At 42.9% G+C, this 23487-nt stretch overlaps 1 protein-coding gene across 1 annotated transcript in view; it reads left to right on the forward strand.

Annotated features, from left to right (window-relative positions):
• The first annotated feature begins 1266 nt into the window (after window positions 1-1266).
• Window positions 1267-23487, forward strand: part of LOC110527699 (neurexophilin-2-like) — a 106501-nt gene continuing 84280 nt past the window's right edge. The window contains exon 1 of the mRNA XM_021609154.2: window positions 1267-1726. Within this exon, the coding sequence (XP_021464829.2) occupies window positions 1673-1726 (54 nt within the window). The 5' untranslated portion in view covers window positions 1267-1672. The remainder of the gene's footprint in view (window positions 1727-23487) is intronic.

Here is a 23487-nt window from a genome sequence, read left to right on the forward strand (position 1 = left end):
CCAAGATACTGCTAATTTTGTATAGCCTTCACTACACATTAGTTAATTGTGAACAAAGATAAATAATCAGTCAAATCTGTCCTTTTTTTAAAGATTGAGGTGCCAAATTTGCATTTCTAGACGTGTTTAATTTAGTTTTTTTTTGTTAGATTTTGGGGTTTCATCCCGTAACGTGAATTTTTGTCTTACAAATGAATTGCATTTCAGAAGGTGGCAAATTTAGTTAGACAAAAAACTCTTTGTTCTCCCTATTTTTCATGAGATAACCAAACGTACATGATCAATAACACTAGAAAGAGAAATTGAGAAAGACAGAAAGAAAGGGATGGGCTGTTGTGCATAAGACAGACAGCAGGCCAAGGTGATGGTGAACAAGGAACAAGGAAATAAAGGAATAACAAGGAAATAAAGGAATAACAAGGAAATAAAGGAATAACAAGGAAATAAAGGAATAACAAGGAAAAAAGGTTGAAGGGACAAAAGGGAAAGAAAATTCTCTCACCTCACATTTTCTACTCAAACTAATGATCTCATAGTAGCCTAAAGTATAAATGTTTATATGAATGTTAACATTAGCCCTACTGGCTTGCTTGCTTTATTATTTCCATGTGTAATTGTAAGTGTGTCATTTGAATAAAAACTATAGTTTACAGACATGTAGAGTGGCCTAGTGTCAAGCAGGACTAAGGTCTGAGATAATTAGAATAGTGTGGTCTGCTGACTGCAAACATCGAGAAAACGAATGTGCACAGCCTAACAATCATCTCGGCCATAACCTCCCATGATGACTAACTAGTGTGAACCAACATCCTCTTCCAGTATTTGGGGGGTGCAATTCAAACAAAATAAATGTGTAAATTATATAATTTGAAACATTAAAGGAGAGCTGCAGAACCTAACCGCCATCGTTTCGACAGACATATATATTACATATATTATACCCCGATGAAGACAGCTTGTCTGTCGAAACGTTGGTTATTAGGTTATTCAATTATTGCATCTGAGCTCCTAGAGTGTGCGGCTCTCCTTTAATAGTTGAAGTGTTCTTTCGCCTCCAGATTTATGCCAACTTTTACCGACAGTTCTGGGAATATATTTGTAAAAAGCACACACCAGTTCAGTTGGCTACACAAGGCTGGTATTTTGTATTTGCATACAGGTGAGGGAGAAGTAAAACGGTAGGCTACCTGTCGAATCGAGAGAGAATGAGAGAGGAGAGAGAGAGAGAGAGAGAGAGAGAGAGAGAGAGAGAGAGAGAGAGAGAGAGAGAGAGAGCGCGCAAACAAACCAACGACATTTTCTCAGCAACCTCTCTAGCTTTGAGTGGAACAGAAGATGCTCTCGTGATCTTCACTCTCGTAGCCTATGCGTTCTCTTCTTGCGAAGGTGACTTTGCCTCTGCGCGCAAACTTCCCGACTTCCGTCAGCATCCATCCTTCTAAACTATGGATATGCATCACACTAACGAAACGGACCGGAGAAGCTAAGCCTGCAACTAGTTGTTCGTGTCGAAAACACTGTAAAATAGACTGATAAATACCGAAACTGCTAATATCGAAACTTTTTTTTATTTTTTTGTGTGTGCGCTCCCTGCCTGCTGTTGCTGCTGTGTGTATGTTAACCCAAGGAGGCTCGTAGTGTCAGGGTGGTCCGCAACGGAAGGTGTGCTGCGATGAAGGTACTCGGTTGGACCATTGTGATCCTCTCCCAGTGGATTTTACGAAAGGTAAGCGAGTCGGATAACGTCTGGTTAGGCTACTGAACCTTAACGTATTGAATTAACAGAAAGTTTTTGCACCGTTCTTCACTAATGTTCTTGTAAAATGTCAAACATGTTGTCTGTAAATGGTGTTTATCAAAATACTTTCAGAAGGTAATGGACCCCATCATCACGAGAACATTTTCAAATACATTCATAGACGAGTAACGTTTAGCCAATAGAGATGTTAGGTCGGGCTCATCTCTAAAATCTACCAAAGAGGATAACCTACTATTTGACATTCCACCTGTGTGACCTGCCAGTCCAGTCCAGCTACTACGTGAGAAGCGATGAGATGTCCAGATACATAAGCGCGCTTTTCAACCCCACTTTTTTTTTCATTATTTATTTATTTTTTTGACAGTTGCTTGTATCTCATGACTAATTAGCATATGTTTCCGAGGATAGTGTTTTTAACAGTTCGGGAGAATGGTGAGCTTCTCTGGAATGGAAGAGCGAGCGCATTACTTTTCCGCACACACCCTGCCACGCGCGGAGGCTCGCTTGGCCGATTTTCAACCGTAAAGCAGCATGCAGACAAACAGCTCCAGATCCTTACTGGCTCACAGCCCCGCGCTTCGCTGACTCAATTATTCCGTCTGAGCGTTTCCCTTCCCCCCACTTAAGCATCCCGCCATTATCTATTTATCTATTTGCGCTGGCAGCAACTTCCTTCAAATTTCTTCAGAAGTTAAAAATGCCTTGGGCTTGTTTTATCTTCACATCGTTTTACTAAGCAAATAGTTTGTGTGTTTATTATAGTTGGAATTTACAGTGTGTGTGTGTGTGTGTGTGTGTGTGTGTGTGTGTGTGTGTGTGTGTGTGTGTGTGTGTGTGTGTGTGTGTGTGTGTGTACGTGTGTGTGCGCGTGTGTGTATGTGTGAGAGGCAGTATAGAATGTACTGCGTGAAAATTCTTGGAACTTGGGAGGAGTAGTTGTTTTTTATTGTGGATAGAACAAACATGTTGTTTGCCACTTTGATCCATAAATACCGTTCAATCCTAGGTCATAGGAATGGTCTACATGTGATCAACCATCAAACCCACTCATTCATATAGAGGGGCAATGTTTTTGAAGAAAGGTACAATGGAAGGTTTGGTTAGAAGTGCTTGTGGATGAGTAGTAAGGGTCACACCTCAAGTCTCTCAAGTTCACCATGTGATCTGCATCATAGGAAGGGTCATGACTCATGACCTATGCACCAACCTTACTATAAAACCTTTTAGGAAAACAAACCCCTCTCAACCAGATAAGACATACAGTGCATCACGCAAACAGGCCTGCATTTTTTTGGGTGTGCAGGTATGAAAAGATGCATTTTGGTGACCTTGTGAATATTGAAATGTCACACCTCAAACTCTCTTATTATTTTAACATTATTTGTAATATTGATGTCAGTATATTTTACATTATATTACCCTAATTCTCATGATTGTGTTTGTTTATCATCACATGAAAACATGTATCAGAGACAAAAAGAACAGACTCACTCAAACGTTAGTAGCCATGGCGACAGCTCAGTAGCTTTTTAGCTATTTTTAAAACGACTTAAAAGCAGCCATGAAGTGTAAAACAAGTCTTTCTTTTTAGTCTGGAATCCAACAGAATAAATTGTTTCAAAGTGACAAACCTTAGTGTTACTAGGGCTGTGAGAAGAGGCTGAGGCGATCATTTTCAGCAGTTTGGGTGTGTGCGTGTGTGTGCCTGCCCGTCTGTCTGTGTGCCTACGTCCCTGTGTGTATCTGTGTGTGTTTGTGCGTGTGTGTGTGGGTATGTGTCTGCTTACAGACAAGTTTACAGTTGACTTTTCAGACATGTTGGGGATGTTAAAAACACCCTGTCATCTGGCAGATTGAGGTTACGCCAACTATTGTGACAGATGACACTTAGTTCTTTTGAGGATTTGAAAACAAACGGAAACATTTTACTGGTCATAAATTATACCTGTATTCTGCTCTCACATCAGCGTAAACTCAACTGCCACTGTATTGGTTTCTCTTAATGTTGGAGTTAAAACCAGAATGTAATAATGTGTCTTGAAACACTATTCCAATACATGTCTTCAGGACATTTATAGTATAGAGAGAACATTAAGTAATTGCTAGGTTGAAATCAAGTTATTATTATAAGCCTATGGGCCTGTAGATTAGGGGGGGGGGGGGGAAGAGAGAGAGAGAGAGAGAGAGAGAGAGAGAGAGAGAGAGAGAGAGAGAGAGAGAGAGAGAGAGAGAGAGAGAAAGAGAAAGAGAAAAGGAGGGAGGACCGGAAAGAAGCAGAATATGTGTGAAAAAGAGATTGTTTAGACTCCAGGCACTACGCAGCGTTGAAGAGGGATGATCACACATTTTCATGGTGGATGTAAAATGGCCCATCGCCGTTAGCTGATATGGAATTATGTTTTAGTCATATTTTTATGAGTAGTATTAAAATCGGATTATTATTATTACGTTTTGATGACCATTTTATGTTACATAGCCTATCTAATATTGTATACACTGACAAAAAATATAAATTCAACATGTAAAGTGTGGGTCCTATGTTTCATGAGGTGAAATAAAAGATCCCAGAAATATTCCATACACACAAAAACCTTATTTCTTTCAAATGTTGTGCACAAATTTGTTTACATCACTTTTAGTGAACATTTCTTCTTTGCCAAGAAAATCCATCCACCTGATAGGTGTGGCTTATCAAGAAGCTGATTAAATAGCATGATAATTACACAGGTGCACCTTGTGCTGGGTACAATAACAGGCCACTCTAAAATGTGCAGTCACACAACACAATGCCACAGATGTCTCAAGTTTTGAGGGAGCATGCACTTGGCATGCTGACTGCAGGAATGTCCAATAAAGCTTTTGTCAAAGAAGTTAATGTTTATTTACCATAAGCCGCTTCCAACGTCATTTTTAGAGAATTTGGCAGTACGTCCGACCCGACCTCACAACAGCACGCCACGTGTAACCACGCCAGCCCAGAACCTCCACATCCAGCTTCTTCACCTGTGGGATCATCTGAGACCAGCCACCAGCCACCAGCCACAGACAGCTGATGGAACTGAATCAAATCAAATCCAATCAAATTTTATTTGTCACATGCGCCTAATACAACCTTACAGTGAAATGCTTACTTACAAACTCTTAACCTATAATGCTTTAAGAAGTTTGACGAATAAATAAGTGTTAAGTAAAATATAGATAAGTAAAAAATGTAAAATAAAAGTAATAAATAATTAAACAGCAGCAGTAAAATAACAATAGTGAGGCTATATACAGGGGGTACCGGTACAGAGTCAATGTGTGGGGGCACTGGTTAGTCAAGGTAATTGAGGTAATATGTACATGTAGGTAGAGTTAAAGTGACTATGCATAGAAAATAAACAGAGAGTAGCAGCAGCATAAAAAAGGGGTCTGGATAGCCCTTTGATGAGCTGTTCAGGGGTCTTATGGTATGGGGGTAGAAGCTGAGTATTTCTGTCTGTAAAAAAGCCCTTCTGTGGGGAAAAACTCATTCTGATTGGCTGGGCCTGGCCCTCACAGGCCCACTCATGGCAGCGCCCCTGCCTAGTCATGTAAAATCCATAGATTGTGGCCTAATTCATTTATTTCAATTGACAGATTTCATTATATGAACTGTAACTCAGTAAAATTATTGACATTGTTGCATTATGTGTTTATATTTTTGTTCAGTATTTATATCTATAAATATACAGTGGGGCAAAAACATATTTAGTCAGCCACCAATTGTGCAAGTTTTCCCACTTAAAAAGATGAGAGAGGCCTGTAATTTTCATCATAGGTACCTTTCAACTATGACAGACAAAATGAGAAAAAAAAATATTTTTCTTTACGAAGCCCTCCTGTTCTCCACATTACCTGTATTAACTGCACCCGTTTGAACTCGTTACCTGTATAAAAGACACCTGTCCACACACTCAATCAAACAGACTTCAACTTCTCCACAATGGCCAGGATCAGAGAGGGTGTAAGAACATCAGGGATAAAATTGTAGACCTGCACAAGGCTGGGATGGGCTACAGGACAATATGCAAGCAGCTTGGTGAGAAGGCAACAACTGTTGGTGCAATTATTAGAAAATGGAAGAAGTTCAAGATGACGGTCAATCACCCTCGGTCTGGGACTCCATGCAAGATCTCACCTCGTGGGGCATCGATGATCATGAGGAAGGTGAGGGATCAGCCCAGAACTACACGGCAGGACCTGGTCAATGACCTGAAGAGAGCTGGGACCACAGTCTCAAAGAAAACCATTAGTAACACACTACGCCGTCATGGATTAAAATCCTGCAGCGCACGCAAGGTCCCCCTGCTCAAGCCAGCGCATGTCCAGGCCCGTCTGAAGTTTGCCAATGACCATCTGGATGATCCAGAGGAGGAATGGGAGAAGGTCATGTGGTCTGATGAGACAAAAATAGAGCTTTTTGGTCTAAACTCCACTCGCCGTGTTTGGAGGAAGAAGAAGGATGAGTACATCCCCAAGAACACCATCCTAACCGTGAAGCATGGAGGTGGAAACATAATTCTTTGGGGATGCTTTTCTGCAAAGGGGACAGGACGACTGCACCGTATTGAGGGGAGGATGGATGGGGCCATGTATTGTGAGATCCTGGCCAACAACCTCCTTCCCTCAGTAAGAGCATTGAAGATGGGTTGTGGCTGGGTCTTGAAGCATGACAACGACCCGAAACACACAGCCAGGGCAGCCAGGGCAACTAAGGAGTGGCTCCGTAAGAAGCATCTCAAGGTCCTGGAGTGGCCTAGCCAGTCTCCAGACCTGAACTAGAAAATCTTTGGAGGGAGCTGAACGTCTGTATTGCCCCAAAACCTAAAGGATCTGGATAAGGTCTGTATGGAGGAGTGGGACAAAATCCCTGCTGCAGTGTGTGCAAACCTGGTTAAGAACTACAGGAAACGTATGATCTCTGTAATTGCAAAACAAAGGTTTCTACACCAAATATCAAGTTATGCTTGTCATGCAATAAAATGGAAATTGATTACTTCAAAATCATACAATGTGATTTTCTGGATTTTTTTTAGATTCCGTCTCTCGTAGTTGAAGTGTACCTATGATAAAAATTACAGACCTCAGTATATACAGTAATATATATATATATATATATATATATATATATATATATATATATATATATCGTCCCCAAGAACACAGTGGCCTCCAGTTTGGAACCACCAAGTTTGGAACCACCAAGACTCTTCCTAAAGCTGGCCGCCCCGCCAAACTGAGCAATTGGGAGAGAAGGGCCTTGGTCAGAAAGGTGAACAAGAACCCTGACAGAGCTCAAGAGTTCCTCTGTAGAGACGGGAGAACCTTCCAAAAGTACAACCATCTCTGCAGCACTCAATCAGGCATGGTACAGTGGCTAGACGGAAGCTACTCCTCAGTAAAAGGCACATTACAGCACGCTTGGAGTTTGCCAAAATGCACCAAAAGGACTCTCAGACCATGAGAAACAAGATTATTTGGTCTGATGAAACAAGATTAAACTCTTAAGCCTGAATGCCAAGTGTCACGTCTGGAGGAAACCTGGCACAATCCCTATGGGGAAGCATGGTGGTGGCAGTACAATGCTGTGGGGAAGTTTTTCAATGTCAGGGACTGGGAGACTAGTCAGGATCGAGGGAAAGATGAACAGAGAAAAGTGCTGCTCCAGAGCACTCAGGACCTCAGCCTGGGGCCAAGTTTTACTTTCCAACAGGACAACGACCCTAAGCACACAGCCAAGACAATGCAGGAGTGGCTTCGGGAAAAGTCTCTGAAGGTCCTTCAGGGGCCCAGCCAGAGCCCGGACTTGAACCCTGTCGAACATCTCTGGAGAGACATGAAAATAGCTGTGCAGCGACACTCCCCATCCAACCTGGCAGAGAAACACCCCAATTACAGGTGTGCCAAGCTTGTAGTGTCATACCCAAGAAAACTCAAGACCCAAGAAAACTTGAGGCTGTAATCGCTGCAAAAGGTGCTTCAACAAAGTCCTGAGTAAAGGGTCTGAATATTTATGTAGATGTGTTATTTCAGTTGTGTCACGAGTCCGACCGAGGGTGTTTCCCCTTCCCGGGTGGGTGGCGCTCGGCGGTCGTCGTCACCGGCCTATTAGCTGCCACTGATTGTCTTTCCTCCCCCTCCTTGTATGTTTAGTGGTAGCACCTGTTTATGTTTAATTGGTTTGCCTTTATTAGACAGCCGGCCCGCCTGGTTGTTGTGCGGGATTAATTCAATGTAACCTTCGGCTCTGTTGTAAGAGGTACGTGTTAGTGCCTGGTCGTGATTTTTTCCATTGTACATTTTGATTCCCTGTGTTTGGGAACGTAACTTTTGTGAGCACCCTGTGGAGCGTTGGTGCTATTAAAAGACGCACAGCATTGAACTCTCTGTCTCCTGCATTTGACTCCACACCCACGACACCCGGAGCCTTACAGAATCACCCACCACAACAGGACCAAGCGGCGTGGTAACGGGCAACGGAAAAAGCAGCAGCAGGAGAAGCAACAGAGGCAGCAGCAGCAGGAGCAGCAGCAGCAGCAGTGGGAGAGGCTGCACTACTTGGAGAAATGGACTTGGGAGGAGATTCTAGATGGGAAAGGACCCTGGGCAGAGCCAGGAGAATATTTCCGCCCCAAGGCCGAGCTGGAGGCAGCAAAAGCAGAGAGGCGGCATTATGAGGAACTAGCACGGCAGAGCGGATGGAAGCCCGAGAGTCAGCCCCAAAAAATTATTGGGGGGGGGGGGGGGGGGCTAACAGGGAGTATGGCTATGCCAGGTAGGAGACCTGTGCAAACTCCCTGTGCTTACCGGCGGGCTAGAGAGACCAGGCAGGCACCGTGTTATGCTGTGGTGCGCACTGTGTCTCCAGTGCGGGTGCATAGCCCGGTGCGGTACATTACAGCTCCGCGTATCGGCCAGGCTAGATTGAGCGTCAAGCCAAATGCCATGAAGCCGGCTCTACGCATCTGGCCGCCAGTGCGTCTCCTTGGGCCGGCTTACATGGTACCAAGCTTGTGCACGGTGTCCCCGGTTCGCCTGCATAGCCCAGTGCGGGCTCTTCCACCTCGCCGCACTGGCAGGGCGACCGGGACCATTCAACCGGGTAAGGTTGGGCAGGCTCGGTGCTCAAGAGCTCCAGTGCGCCTGCACGGCCCGGTCTATCCGGTTCCACCTCCACGCACCAGCCCTCCGGTGGCAGCCCCCCGCACCAGGCTGTCTCTCCGTCTCATCCCTACAGGTGCTCCCTCCTCTCCAGCGCAGCCGGAGTCTCCCGCCTGTCCGGCGGTGCTGCCGGAGTCTCCCGCCTGTCCGGCGCTGCTGCCGGAGTCTCCCGCCTGTCCGGCGCTGCTGCCGGAGTCTCCCGCCTGTCCGGCGCTGCTGCCGGAGTCTCCCGCCTGTCCGGCGCTGCTGCCGGAGCCTCCCGCCTGTCCGGCGCTGCTGCCGGAGCCTCCCGCCTGTCCGGCCCTGCTGCCGGAGCCTCCCACCTGTCCGGCGCTGCAGCCGGAGCCTCCCGCCTGTCCGGCGCTGCTGCCGGAGCCCCTCAGCCCAGAGGCGCCAGAGCCCCTGCCCCTCTGTCCCGAGCTGCCCCCCCCGCTGTCCAGAGCTTCTGCCCCTCTGTCCCGAGCTGCCCCTCTGTCCAGTGGGGTCATTGAGAGGGGTGGCCATGGTTAGAAAGCCGGAGGCGGACAATAAGGTGGACTAAGACAATGGTGAAGTGGGGTCCGCTTCCCGCGCCAGAGCCGCCACCACGGACAGACGCCCACCCAGACCCTCCCCTATAGGTTAAGGTTTTGCGGCCGGAGTCCGCACCTTTGGGGGGGGGGGGTGGGGGGGGGGGGGGGGGGGGGTACTGTCACGTTCTGACCTTTATTTCCTTTGTTTAGTCATTATTTAGTATGGTCAGGGCGTGAGTTGGGGTGGGCAGTCTATGTTTGTTTTTCTATGTTTCGGCCTAGTATGGTTCTCAATCAGAGGCAGGTGTCATTAGTTGTCTCTGATTGAGAATCATACTTAGGTAGCCTGGGTGTCACTGTGTGTTTGTGGGTGATTGTTCCTGTCTCTGTGTTTTGCACCAGATAGGGCTGTTTTGGGTTTTCACGTTTCTGGTTTTTGTTAGTTTGTTAGTTTGTTCATGTGAAGTGATTTATTAAAACATGAGTCAAAATGACCACGCTGCGCTTTGGTCCGCCTCTCCGTCAATGGAAGAAATCCCTTACAAGTTGACATATTTTTATACATTTATACAAAAGTCAAGGGATCTGAATATTTTCCGAATGCACTGTATATACTGTATTTAAAAAAAATATATATTTTCCTTTATTATTTTCCCCTAACCCTACCACCCCTCCACAAATTGGAATACAGTAATGGAAAACAACACTTAGACTTCTACTTCCAGCTTATGCATTCTTTATATTTATGGACACAGTATATTTGACAAGAGTTCTCCTTTTTTTGTTTTTAGTCCCATCCTTCAGCTACCCTCAATCCCTCCCATCTATCTGAAGACCATCCAGTTCAACTGTGCTGTTTCACAAAAGTTATGAACCTACAGTATATACATTTTATAGACACATTGTATTTTGTAGTCCCACCATTCAACTCCACTCAACCCTTCCCGTCTATCTCTGAACACCATCTAGTTTTGATTTCTATTTGCCATGTATTTTTCAGCTGTGCTGTGATGTTTCACAAAAGTTCTGAACCTTTCTATTCTCATAGTTTCTACAGATTGTAAATTAAAGATAAACATTTTTGCTATTTACAGAGTTAGCTCCAGGTAAACGTTGCAATTCTTTATCCATTCCTGAACCTGTAACCAAAAACAAGCTACATATGGACAGTACCAAAGCAAATTATCTAATGATTCTCTCATCATTCTCTCAAAATTTTCAGAGCTGGGATGGTTGTATCCCCCCATATATATAACATTCTATTGGTTGCAAGAATTTTTTATATTAATTTGAATAGAAAAACTCTAGGTTTTGAATCTGGCTTCGTTTTGTGTATCAGTTCCATGTGCCATCAAATCGGTAGATCGAAAATCTCTTCCCAACTATTTTGCAGTTGCAAACCGTAGTCTGGCTTTTTTTTATGGCAGTTTTGAAGCAGTGGCTTCTTCCTTGCTGAGCGGCCTTTCAGGTTATGTCGAAATAGGAATAATTTTACTGTGGATATAGATACTTTTGTACCGGTTTCCTCCAGCATCGTCACAAGGTCCTTTGCTGTTGTTCTGGAAATTATTTGCACTTTTCACACCAAAGTACGTTCATCTCTAGGAGACAGAATGCATCTTCTTCCTGAGCGGTATGATGGCTGCGTGGTCCCATGGTGTTTATACTTGCGTACTATTGTTTGTGCAGATGAACGTGGTACCTTCAGGCGTTTGGAAATTGCTCCCAATGTGAGGTCTTGGCTGATTTATTTTGATTTTCCCATGGTGTCAAGCAAAGAGGCACAGAGTTTGAAGGTAGGTCCTGAAATACATCCACAGGTACACCTCCAATTGACTGAAATTATGTCAATTAGCCTATCAGAAGCTTCTAAAGCAATGACATAATTTTAGTGTATGCAAACTTCTGACCCACTGGAATTGTGATACAGTGAATTATAAGTGAAATAATCTGTCTGTAAACAATTGTTGGAAAAATTACTTGTGTCATGCACAAAGTAGATGTCCTAACCCACATGTCAAAACTATAGTTTGTTAACAAGAAATTTGTGGAGTGGTTGAAAAACAAGTTTTAATGACTCCAACCTAAGTTTATGTAAACTTCCGACTTCAACCAGTCCTATTAATTATATAGTTTACAAAGATTATCATTTTTTTTTTTTTCCCCCAAATATCATGTGTTTTCTTAGTCAATAATATTTGTTGAAGTCCGGCTTCATTCATGTAATGTAAAAGTTGTATTTTAGGTGGATTAAACTGGATTAAACAACCAACTTTCTGATCTCGATATTTTGGATATTTTCAAATAGGTTGTAATCTGAATAAAGAGAAAAAGGCCATTCTTGAACATGGTGTGAGACATTCTTACTAATCTGCTAGAGAAATTTAAATCTAACTTTTTTGTGACTGAAGCTTTTAGTGAGAGGTCTAATGCTTAAATATTAAATAATTTCTGCCCTCTGATTTCATATTCATTATTTAAATAGGACTTTTACATTTTTTTTGCCTGGCTTACCGTTCCAAATCAAATTGAATATTTTTTGCTAATAGAATTTTAAAAACAAGTCGCTAGGTGTAGGCAAGGCCATAAGCAAGTAGGTAACAAGGGGTGTGGCTAAATAGTTAATCAGTGTGATTTTTGCGCAAATAGACAGGTGTTTTCCTTTCCATGGTAGCAAGATTTGATCAATTTTGCTAACTTTCTATTACAATTTATTGTAGTGATATAATTTCTTTCTTTTGGGATATGAACACCGATTATGTACACTTCACCGTCAGACTTTTTTATTGGTAAACTACACGGTAATGTAAAAATATATATTTTTTGTGATCAATGCAAAATAAAATGCACTTATCATGATTTGGTTGTAAGAATTACCTAGATCCTCTATGAGGCTGTGGAGGGATCCAAATTGTGGATGCAAAAGAAAACATGGATCATCAGCGTACAGTTACACCTTTGTTTTTAAGCCCTGAATTTCTAGCCCCATGATATTATTGTTGGATCTGATTTTAATAGCTAAGATTTCTATGGCCATATTAAATAGATATGCCAATAGTGGACAACCTTGTTTTACTTCTCTTGACAGTTTAATACTTTCCATTATTTACTATTTACTATTTCACTATACATAACTTTAGCCCATTGTATAAGATATTCTCCAGAATTGAAATATTCCAGGCATTTATATATAAATTCTAGTCATACTTTATCAAAAGCCTTTTCAAAGTCAGCTACAGTATGAATCCCGGGCCTGGTTTCTCAGATTTTTCCTTTTATATTATATCCAATGTGTTGTCCATGAAAAAACATGTCTGATTAGGATGGAGTCTGAGGTCCTGAGCACTCTAGAGCAGGTTTTCATCAAGGATCTCTCTGTACTTTGCTCCGTTCATCTTTCCCTCGACCCTGACTAGCCTCCCAGTCCCTGCCACTGAAAAATATCTCCACAGTATGATGCTGCTTCCACCATTCTTCACTGTAGGGATGGTGCCAGGTTTCCTCCAGACGTGATGCTTGGCATTCAGGCCAAAGAGTTTCATCAGACCAGAGAATCTTGTTTCTCATGGTCTTTTGGCAAACTCAAAGCGGGCTATCATGTGCCTTTTACTGAGGACTGTCTTCTGTCTGGCCGCTGTACTATGACGGCCTGATTGGTGTAGTGCTGCAGAGATGGTTGTCCATCTGGAAGGTACTCCCATCTCCACAGAGGAACTCTGGAGCTCTGGAGCTCTGTCAAAGTGACCATCTGGTTCTTGGTCACCTCCCTGACCAAGGCCCTTCTCCCCCGATTGCTCAGTTAGACCAGCTCTTGGAAGAGTCTTGGTGGTTCCAAAATTCTTCCATTTAAGAGGAGGCCACTGTGTTCTTGGGGACCTTCAATGCTGCTGAAATGTTTTGGTACCCTGCCCCAGATCTGTCCCTCAACACAATCCTGTCTCGGAGCTCTACGGACAATTCCTTCGACCTCATGGCTTGGTTTTGCCCTGACATGCACTGTCAACTGTGGGACTTTATATGACAGGTTTGTGCCTTTCCAAATCATGTCCAATCAATAGAATTTACTATAGGCGGACTCCAATCAAGATCATCTCAAGGATGATCAATGGAAACAGGATGCACCTGAGGTCAATTTCGAGTCTCATAGCAAAGGGTCTGAATACTTATGTAAAATAAGGTATTTCATTATTTTTTATACATTTGCTCACATTTCTAAAAATCTGTTTTCACTTTGTCATTATTGGGTATTGTGTGTAGATTGATGAGGGGGAAAAAACATTTAGTCCATTTTAGAATAAGACTGTAACGTAGCCTGTTTATTGGGGAGTTTCTCCCATTCTTCTCATACTTTTCAAATGCAGTGAATGTTATGTCGGAAAAAGTAAGTAATACATTATTTTGTTGTGGTTAAAAACAAGTAGGTCACCCAATAGACTTTGATACATTATTTGATGGTCCGACCCCATTCTGTCCCCTATCAACACTTTTTAAACTTTTGGTGCTATCGAGAATGACATAAGAATGTATTCAAGACGATTAGCTTGATTGAGCTTTCGTCATGTATATCTCACTAGGTCAGGATATTTAAGCCTCCATACTTGTTCCAATATATCCATGATATTCGTGATTTCCTTAAGTGCACGAGGGTGATAGTTTGTAGGGATTTCCTTTACGGTCCATTGAGGTATTAAAAACCACATTGTAGTCTCCCACCATAGTAACAGAGTCTTGTATTTAATTCTTTCTCGCATCTATCTACGTGCTCTCACCTTTTCCCTTCGCTTGTGGACTTCAGTGCAGTTTAGCAGTTACACCGGCTGGCCCCGTTGTCAATACATTTATAAAACCAAAAGCTTACCTTGACTTGGAAGAGTTCCAGTGTTGGATAGCCATAGCCAGCTAGCTAACATAACATCCCTCTCTGTTTGAGCCGGGTGTTTGAGTAGGCTAAACTAGCTAGCTGCAGTCAATGCTAGCTAAGTAAGTGAATGTGAAAAAATATATACTATGAAATCTCTCTCTCATCTCCTTAATTTTGGAAGAAATGTATTTGTTAAAAACTGTTAAACTATTGTCTTTCTCTCTCTTTGAGTCAACTACTCACCACATTTTATGCACTGCAGTGCTAGCTAGCTGTAGTTTATGCTTTCAGTACTAGATTCATTCTCAGGTCCTTTGATTGGGAGCATATCTCAGTTCAATGCGTGTATACAACTACAGCTTGCCCACTCCATAGAAAGCTCCTATATCTGCACTGATTGGTGAAGTAATGTAATGTTGATCTAAATGTAAAACAAATAATAATAATTCAGAGGTTTAAAAAGGAACAGAAAGGAACAATATAAACCGTTACTTGTTTTGAGATTAAACGGTTCAGAACTTTATTTTGCTGGTCAGAACAGTGGAACAGAATGAAAAAAAGAATGCTTCTGTTCAGAACCAAACAATTGAAAAGTAATTTTGGTTCCAACCTCTCCTTCTGAAGCATGTGCTCATTCTATTGTCAGTCAGACACCTGAGCCAGCCACTAGAGTAGAACTGTTCCTCTCCCTGCCAGGTCATATGGCTCTCTCTGAGGGGGAGAGAGGGCAGGGTAGAAGGGGAAGGGTGTGTGTGTGTGTGTGTGTGTGTGTGTTTGTGTGTGTGTGTGTGTGTGTGTGTGTGTGTGTGTGTGTGTGCGTGCGTGCGTGCGTACGTGCGTGCGTGCTTACGTTAGTGTGTGTGGTGGTGGTTGGTAGGTAGGTAGGTAGGTAGGTAGGTAGGTAGGTAGGTAGGTAGGTAGGTAGGTAGGTAGGTATGTATGAGTGTATGACTGGCAGTCGTCCGGTCTATTTTCAAGGCACAGAATCATCCACAATAGGTCCCCTAATCTGTCAAATGATATTCTATGTTCACTAACCCATAATCTGTTGTGTAATCTGTTGCATGATGAAAAAAGCAATCACATTACTGGTATACCAGATGAGTAAGTATCTATCTATGCCTAGTGTATATTTATCATAGCTACTGTATTCCCTCTGAAACAGCATTAATTCCCATTGCCCAGATCAAACTATAGCCACCAGGATTTTTATTTTATTTTAACATTTGGCCTACCTACAATTATTAATTTCCGTCCCAATTAAGTTTTTGACATTTGTATCAACATTTAGGCTATGACAAACTACTGTTTTTATATTACTCATTGCAGACTACCAATTACCTTTCTTACAACGAGTACAAAATACCTTGGCTATGGTGCTAAATATTTTCTGTGGTTTTCTTTTGGATTGTCTAGAGATACAACCAGGAGGTTATCAATAATTTCAGACATGCCAGAATGTTCTATTCATTGATCTCAAGGCCTCCTTCAGACCTCTGGCTGGTTGGACACACAGCCTTAGCATTGTGGATTCATTGTAGTGTAGCAAGCAAATACATGTGTTGTTGTTTGTACATAAAACTTTAAAAAAAAACTTGAACCAATTTCCATTAAGATCAAGAACACTGCAAACATATTTCTCATTCCGACTGGAAGTATCTATGGAGTATTACAGTAAATGAGATGGACAGCATACCATCTGCAGAAAATGTCCTATGGAATTGTATCACAACCAACTTTTACCAGTGCTCTGGTTCGACCTCTCCTCTCTTCTCTTCTCCTTTCCTCAAACTCAACTCTTCTCTCCTCACACTTATTATCTCTCTCCTGTCTTATCCTTCTCTCCTCTCGTTTCTTCCTCTTCTCACCTCTCCTCTCTCTTTTCTTCCCCTCTCCTCTTCTCTCCCCCTGCCTCCCCTCCGCTCCTACCTTCCTCCCTAACCCTCATATTTCTTCCCTCCATTCCCCTTCTACCCTGCCCTCTCTCCCCCACCCCTCGTGCTTCCCCCACCTCCCCTCCCTCTCTGCCAGTGCTCTGGTTCCTCCTGGGGAGTCCTGGTCTACTTCTTCTTCACTTCTTCTAAAAAAAAATGAGCCCCATCTGTTCAGGCTCTCTGCTGGTGGGCCATGGTTGTTAAATTAGATGGCTTCTGATCCATCCATCTATCTGGCCTGATCTGGACACTCCTCACAACTCTCTCCCATACGTCCACAGGGGGGCACACCTCAGGTCATTAACTATCAGACACTATGGTTGGACTACGGATCGGATGGTGAGGGGAGGAGGGGCTGCCATCATTGGTGGTGTTAATGGTTGCTCTCTGTGATCTTATTCGGTATCTCCTCTCCCCACCCTACTGCCTTCCTGCCTCCCAGTAGGGTGGGGAGAGAAGAGGCAGAACAAGAGCACTGGGCTCCAGATCAGACCTCAGCCTGTTTGGATTGGCCAGGTCTGGGTGTATGGTGCCCTACAGTACATGGTGCCAGCCTGCTCTGGAGCTGACCATAGCCAGCTGCTGCCCTACTCCTCCAGGACGCCCTTCTCTCTCTGTCCATCGGGGAGGGGTCTTCTCTGTACTGGGGCCAGCCTGGTAGTGGTGAAGGTGTGGTGGTGGAGGGGTGCTTCCAGGACTAGTCTCCGCCAGAATGGCCAACAAATGCTGATGCCAAGACGACGTAAGGATGCCTGAAACCTGCCGTGTCTAGCTAGTCTACTCTGGTCCCATGTGTGGTGTAGCTAGCACATGCCTGGCATTTCAATTCACTCACATACCCCACACAGACACACAGGCCTGATAACAGTCCAGATCACCGACGACGACGATGAAACAGCTTTTTGGGAGGAGGTCAGAGACCTGGCAGTGTGGTGTCAGGACAACAACTTCTCCCTCAATGTGGGCAAGGCAAACAAGCTTATCGTGGACTACAGGAAACGGAGGGCTGAACACATCCCCATTGAAATCGACGCGTCTGTAGTGGAGCAGGTCGAGAGCTTCAAGTTGCTCGGTGTCCACATCGCTAAGGACCTATCATGGTCCAAACATGCCAACACAGTTGTGAAGAAGGCACGACAAAGTTCTACAGCTGCACCAATGAGAGCATCTTGACTGGCTGCACGGCATCTGAACGCAAGGCGCTTACAGAGGGTGCGTACGGCCCAGGTGGCAGGCACCTAGGAAGGCCCTAGAAATTGTCAAAGACTCCAGCCACCCGGCAAACTATACTGGAGCGCCTAGTCTGGTACCAAAGTCTCCTAAACAGCTTTTACCCCCAAATCATAAGACCGCAGAACAGTTCATCAAATGCCTACCCGGACTATTTACATTGAACCCCTTTATTATTTACATTTTTATTTGCACTGAATCTCTTGCACTGGCTCTATGCACAATCACTAGACTCTAGCCACACACTCACACATACTACACTGACACTCCAACACACACACGCATGCATGTACACACACACACACACACACACAACGTACGCTCACATACACACAACACAGACACAGACATGCATATTGAGACCACACACACACACACACACACACACACACACACACACAGACACACACACACACACACACACACACACACACACACACACACACACACACAGTCACTCTTCGACACTCTTCACACACACTGCTGGTACTCTGTTTATTATATATCCTGATTGCCTAGTCACTTTTACCCCTACCTACATGTACATACTGTATTACCTCAATTACCTTGTACCCCTGCACATTGAATTGACTTCAAATCATCTAATCAAATCAAAGGTCACATACACATGGTTAGCAGATGTAAATGCGAGTGTAGCAAAATGCTTGTGCTATTATAGCCTTGCTATTGTTATTTTATTGTGTTACTATTTCCTTCTTTTATATATATATATATATATATATATATATATATATATTTCTCACTTTTTAAATCTGCATTGTTGGGTGAGTAAGCATTTCACGGTAAAGTCTACACCTGTTGTATACGGTGCATGTAACCAATAAAATTTGATTTAATTTGACACACACATTCCTTGCTCAATGGATGGGTGACTGAGCATCACAATGGCATTGTGTTTGTGTAATTATTCAGCATATGTGACTGCTCCCCGAAAAGAAAAAATGTCAGGAAAAAAAATTCAGAGTAGATGATAATGTCTAAAAAGGAATCCATTTCAGAATATCCTGGGCAATACACTCATCCCAAGTAATAATCTGTGTGACAGATACAGCTATATATCACCACGCAACCAGCAGAGCACACTGGAAATGAATAGGCCAAAAGAGAAATATATTACCGACGCTAAGGCATGGAAAGCCATGGAAAATGAGGAAACGCTCGCATATACTGTGCCTCTGTTGTCAGGGTGCGAGGGGGGTAGACAAAGAGTGTATTTATTACACTGCAATTACCATTGAGGTATCACAGGCGTAATGGCAGTGGAGAAAATGAACACTTTGCGGGAACCGATAAAGGGGACATTATAGCAGGGTTTGTCATGCCCTGTGAGCCTCTCCTCCTGGTGGTCCACTATCCATCACAACCACCACACCACATCTGCCTTTAGAATGCACCTGCAGAGAGAGAGGAGGAGAGAGGGAGGGAGGCAGATGGAGGTAGAGGGGAGAGAGAACTAGATAGGAAGAAAAAGAAAGAGGGAGAGTGTCCCCACAATACAGAAGAGAAGAGTTAGGACTATAAGAGGCATCCTCATCATCATCATCACTTATGTTAACTCTGTGTGGTGAGTCTGCCTTCATCGTAGTGGTGTCTCTTTTAAGTGCCTCTTTGCATGTATCTAATAATGCCGAAGGAGGGGAGTTTATTGTCTTTAGCAGATGAAGTGGTCAGCCCTACTTTAGATTGGGAGTGTAGTGTGTAGGGTGTTCAGCAGATAAAGTGGTCATCCCTACTTTAGATTGGGAGTGTAGGGTGTTCAGCAGATGAAGTGGTCAGCCCTACTTTAGATTGGGAGTGTAGTGTGTAGGGTGTTCAGCAGATGAAGGGGTCAGCCCTACTTTAGATTGCTCTGATGCTCCAGTTAGAGAGGTCCCCAGTCGTGGCTGAGATGTGAAATGTGAGCAGTGAATAAATGTGTTCCCCTCTATAGCTCTGAGGAAGGCTATGAAATAGATCACATCATAAGGGACGGAAGGACTGGTTGGCACTGATCGTCTTAGCACCACTCTTGTTGGTTTTTATCTTAGTTACTTGTACAGTGCCTTCAGAAAATATTCAACCTTCTTGACTTTTTCAACATTTTGTTGTGTTACAAGATGGGATTCAAATTGATTTAATTGAAATTTTTCATCAAAGATTTTCTAAAAATACTTCCTAAGGTCAAAGTGGAAGGAAAATAATATATTTTTTTATTGTTTTTATGGAAAATATAACACGAATATATCTTAATTAAAAGATAAGTGTTCATATTCAACCCCCTGAGATCATACAGTGCCTTGCGAAAGTATTCGGCCCCGTTGAACTTTGCGACCTTTTGCCACATTTCAGGCTTCAAACATAAAGATATAAAACTGTATTTTTTTGTGAAGAATCAACAACAAGTGGGACACAATCATGAAGTGGAACGACATTTATTGGATATTTCAAACTTTTTTAACAAATCAAAAACTGATAAATTGGGCGTGCAAAATTATTCAGCCCCTTTACTTTCAGTGCAGCAAACTCTCTCCAGAAGTTCAGTGAGGATCTCTGAATGATCCAATGTTGACCTAAATGACTAATGATGATAAATACAATCAACCTGTGTGTAATCAAGTCTCCGTATAAATGCACCTGCACTGTGATAGTCTCAGAGGTCCGTCAAAAGCGCAGAGAGCATCATGAAGAACAAGGAACACACCAGGCAGGTCCGAGATACTGTTGTGAAGAAGTTTAAAGCCGGATTTGGATACAAAAAGATTTCCCAAGCTTTAAACATCCCAAGGAGCACTGTGCAAGCGATAATATTTAAATGGAAGGAGTATCAGACCACTGCAAATCTACCAAGACCTGGCCGTCCCTCTAAACTTTCAGCTCATACAAGGAGAAGACTGATCAGAGATGCAGCCAAGAGGCCCATGATCACTCTGGATGAACTGCAGAGATCTACAGCTGAGGTGGGAGACTCTGTCCATAGGACAACAATCAGTCGTATATTGCACAAATCTGGCCTTTTTGGAAGAGTGGCAAGAAGAAAGCCATTTCTTAAAGATATCCATAAAAAGTGTTGTTTAAAGTTTGCCACAAGACACCTGGGAGACACACCAAACATGTGGAAGAAGGTGCTCTGGTCAGATGAAACCAAAATTGAACTTTTTGGCAACAATGCAAAACGTTATGTTTGGCGTAAAAGCAACACAGCTCATCACCCTGAACACACCATCCCCACTGTCAAACATGGTGGTGGCAGCATCATGGTTTGGGCCTGCTTTTCTTCAGCAGGGACAGGGAAGATGGTTAAAATTGATGGGAAGATGGATGGAGCCAAATACAGGACCATTCTGGAAGAAAACCTGATGGAGTCTGCAAAAGACCTGAGACTGGGACGGAGATTTGTCTTCCAACAAGACAATGATCCAAAACATAAAGCAAAATCTACAATGTTCAAAAATAAACATATCCAGGTGTTAGAATGGCCAAGTCAAAGTCCAGACCTGAATCCAATCGAGAATCTGTGGAAAGAACTGAAAACTACTGTTCACAAATGCTCTCCATCCAACCTCACTGAGCTCGAGCTGTTTTGCAAGGAGGAATGGGAAAACATTTCAGTCTCTCGATGTGCAAAACTGATAGAGACATACCCCAAGCGACTTACAGCTGTAATCGCAGCAAAAGGTGGCGCTACAAACTTAACTTAAGGGGGCTGAATCATTTTGCACGCCCAATTTTTCAGTTTTTGATTTGTTAAAAAAGTTTGAAATATCCAATAAATGTCGTTCCACTTCATGATTGTGTCCCACTTGTTGTTGATTCTTCACAAAAAAATACAGTTTTATATCTTTATGTTTGAAGCCTGAAATGTGGCAAAAGGTCGCAAAGTTCAAGGGGGCCGAATACTTTCGCAAGGCACTGTATATGTTAGAATCACCTTTGGCAGCGATTAGAGCTGTGAGCCCTTTTGGGTAAGTCTCTAAGAGCTTTGCAATACCTGGATTGTACAATATTTGCCCGTTATTCTTTTTTAAATTCTTCAACCTCTGTCAAGTTGGTTGTTGATCAATGCTAGACAGCCATTTTCAAGTTTTGCCCTAGATTTTCAAGCTGATTTAAATCAAAAGTGTAACTAGGCCACTCAGGAACATTTAATGTAATCTTGGTAACTAATTATTGTAGGGCTGGGTGATATGGCCAAAATATAATTTCACGGTATGTAAAAAAAATTGATGGTATGACGGTATTATATGGTATTTTATGTTTTTGAATAATAAACATCCAACATTTGCTTTATGAGTAGTGCATGACTCTACGGTGGCAGAACATACATTCTAAGTGACTTCATTTTGATTTGTTTTATACTGCACAATTCAACTTCAACCCAAAATGTTAGCATTTTCTGCAATCGTTTGAGATCATTCTACACTGCCATGTAGATTAATCAAAATGCCTGGGAGGAGTTACTCTGACATAGTAGGAACCAAAGTGCTTCGTAGAGGACCCTATAATCTTTGGTTAAACTGAATGTTTTGACTTAGATACTTTATGTAGCTAACATATTCACGCTTTGTGTATTCCTCTTCGATTTAGAAGATACTGTTGCACAAACAACATAATGATTTAGGTCTACACCATCACTGGTATTATCAAGCCGTATAGCTAATTACGTTTGCTCTGACTCAGTACATTCATTAGCTAGCTAGCTAACTAGCGATTAGCATTAGATGCGAACACAATTTAGGCCCAACTTGCTAAGAAAAGACCAACTATACTGTTTGCAGATGTAAGAAACACAAACTAATAGTGTAATTGTAGAACACATGTGGATTTATATTAACCCTTGTGTAGTATGTATACTCCCCTTGTGTAGTCTGTAAAAAATTACCCTCCTTCACTAAACCCCTAAAATAAAGCATCTTAATTGAATTTTTTACCCTAAATCTATTTTGCACATGTAGGACAGTAAGCAAGTGTGTGTGCATGGACTTTGCAGATGTATTTCTCACGTGCAGCACATAGTATTTGTTTTACAGTCCTTCTTTGCACCAGCTGCAGCCTCAGGTGAATCAGATCAAGATCCAGCCCCCTGAACAGCTTTCACAAGTGCTGCAGTGGCTGCATCTTTTAATATGTGGGGTTACAAGTATCTTTTCCCAGCTGCTCCAGAAACACCCTCCTCTTGTTCCACTTATCAGGCATCCAGGTAGGGTTGATCTTGTTCCATATCACGAAGGCATTGAATGAGGACACATCAATGATGTTATGGAAGATGACCAGGGGCCACCGGGCAGTCATCCTCCTGCAGCTGTACGTTCCAATCGCCTTGTCCAGGTTGTCCATGCTTCCTTTGTTGTGGTTGTAGTCCAGGATGATGGCTGGCTTCCTGTCCTCACGATCACTGATCTCAGCCGTTTTGTGCAGTGTGCTCAGGAGGACCACATTCTTGTTCCACTTTGGGAGGTAAGAAACTAGAGTGGGGGTGGGGGTGAAGTCAAACTTTGATAAGAAGACCTCTCTCCCCCTTGTTGTGAGGAGTGCAGGGGGGAGCTCAGGCTTGTTATTTCTAACTGTGCCACCCATGATCTTTCTTTCTAACTGTGCCACCCTCTTCAGGAGCTGCTGGCTGAGTTCAATCAGTAGCACACCATCTCAATTTCTCATTGTGTGTGTGTGTCTGTGTGTGTCTTTGTGTTTTTTTGTGGTGTGTAAATGATCTTATAACTGCCGGGTCAAAAATGACCCTAAGACAATATTTGTACCCTGGTGGTGTACAGCTGTCATGGAAATATGAACAAAGAAGATGTTTCACTTTTTCCAATGTTGTTGTCACTCCAGGAAAAGTCATGCAATTTCAAGATGAAAAGAACATCATTTGGAGGGTATTCTCTGCCATTAAACATAGTGTTTTTATCCTTAAGGCAACACAAGGGTTAAGAAACAAAGTGAAAACAGCAACATTGTCATGAACATTGTTGCATGTGCTGCATTGACCATTCATACTGAAAGCAAGTGTCT

The sequence above is a fragment of the Oncorhynchus mykiss genome, chromosome 7 (assembly GCF_013265735.2).
Source record: "Oncorhynchus mykiss isolate Arlee chromosome 7, USDA_OmykA_1.1, whole genome shotgun sequence".
Lineage (NCBI taxonomy): Eukaryota > Metazoa > Chordata > Actinopteri > Salmoniformes > Salmonidae > Oncorhynchus > Oncorhynchus mykiss.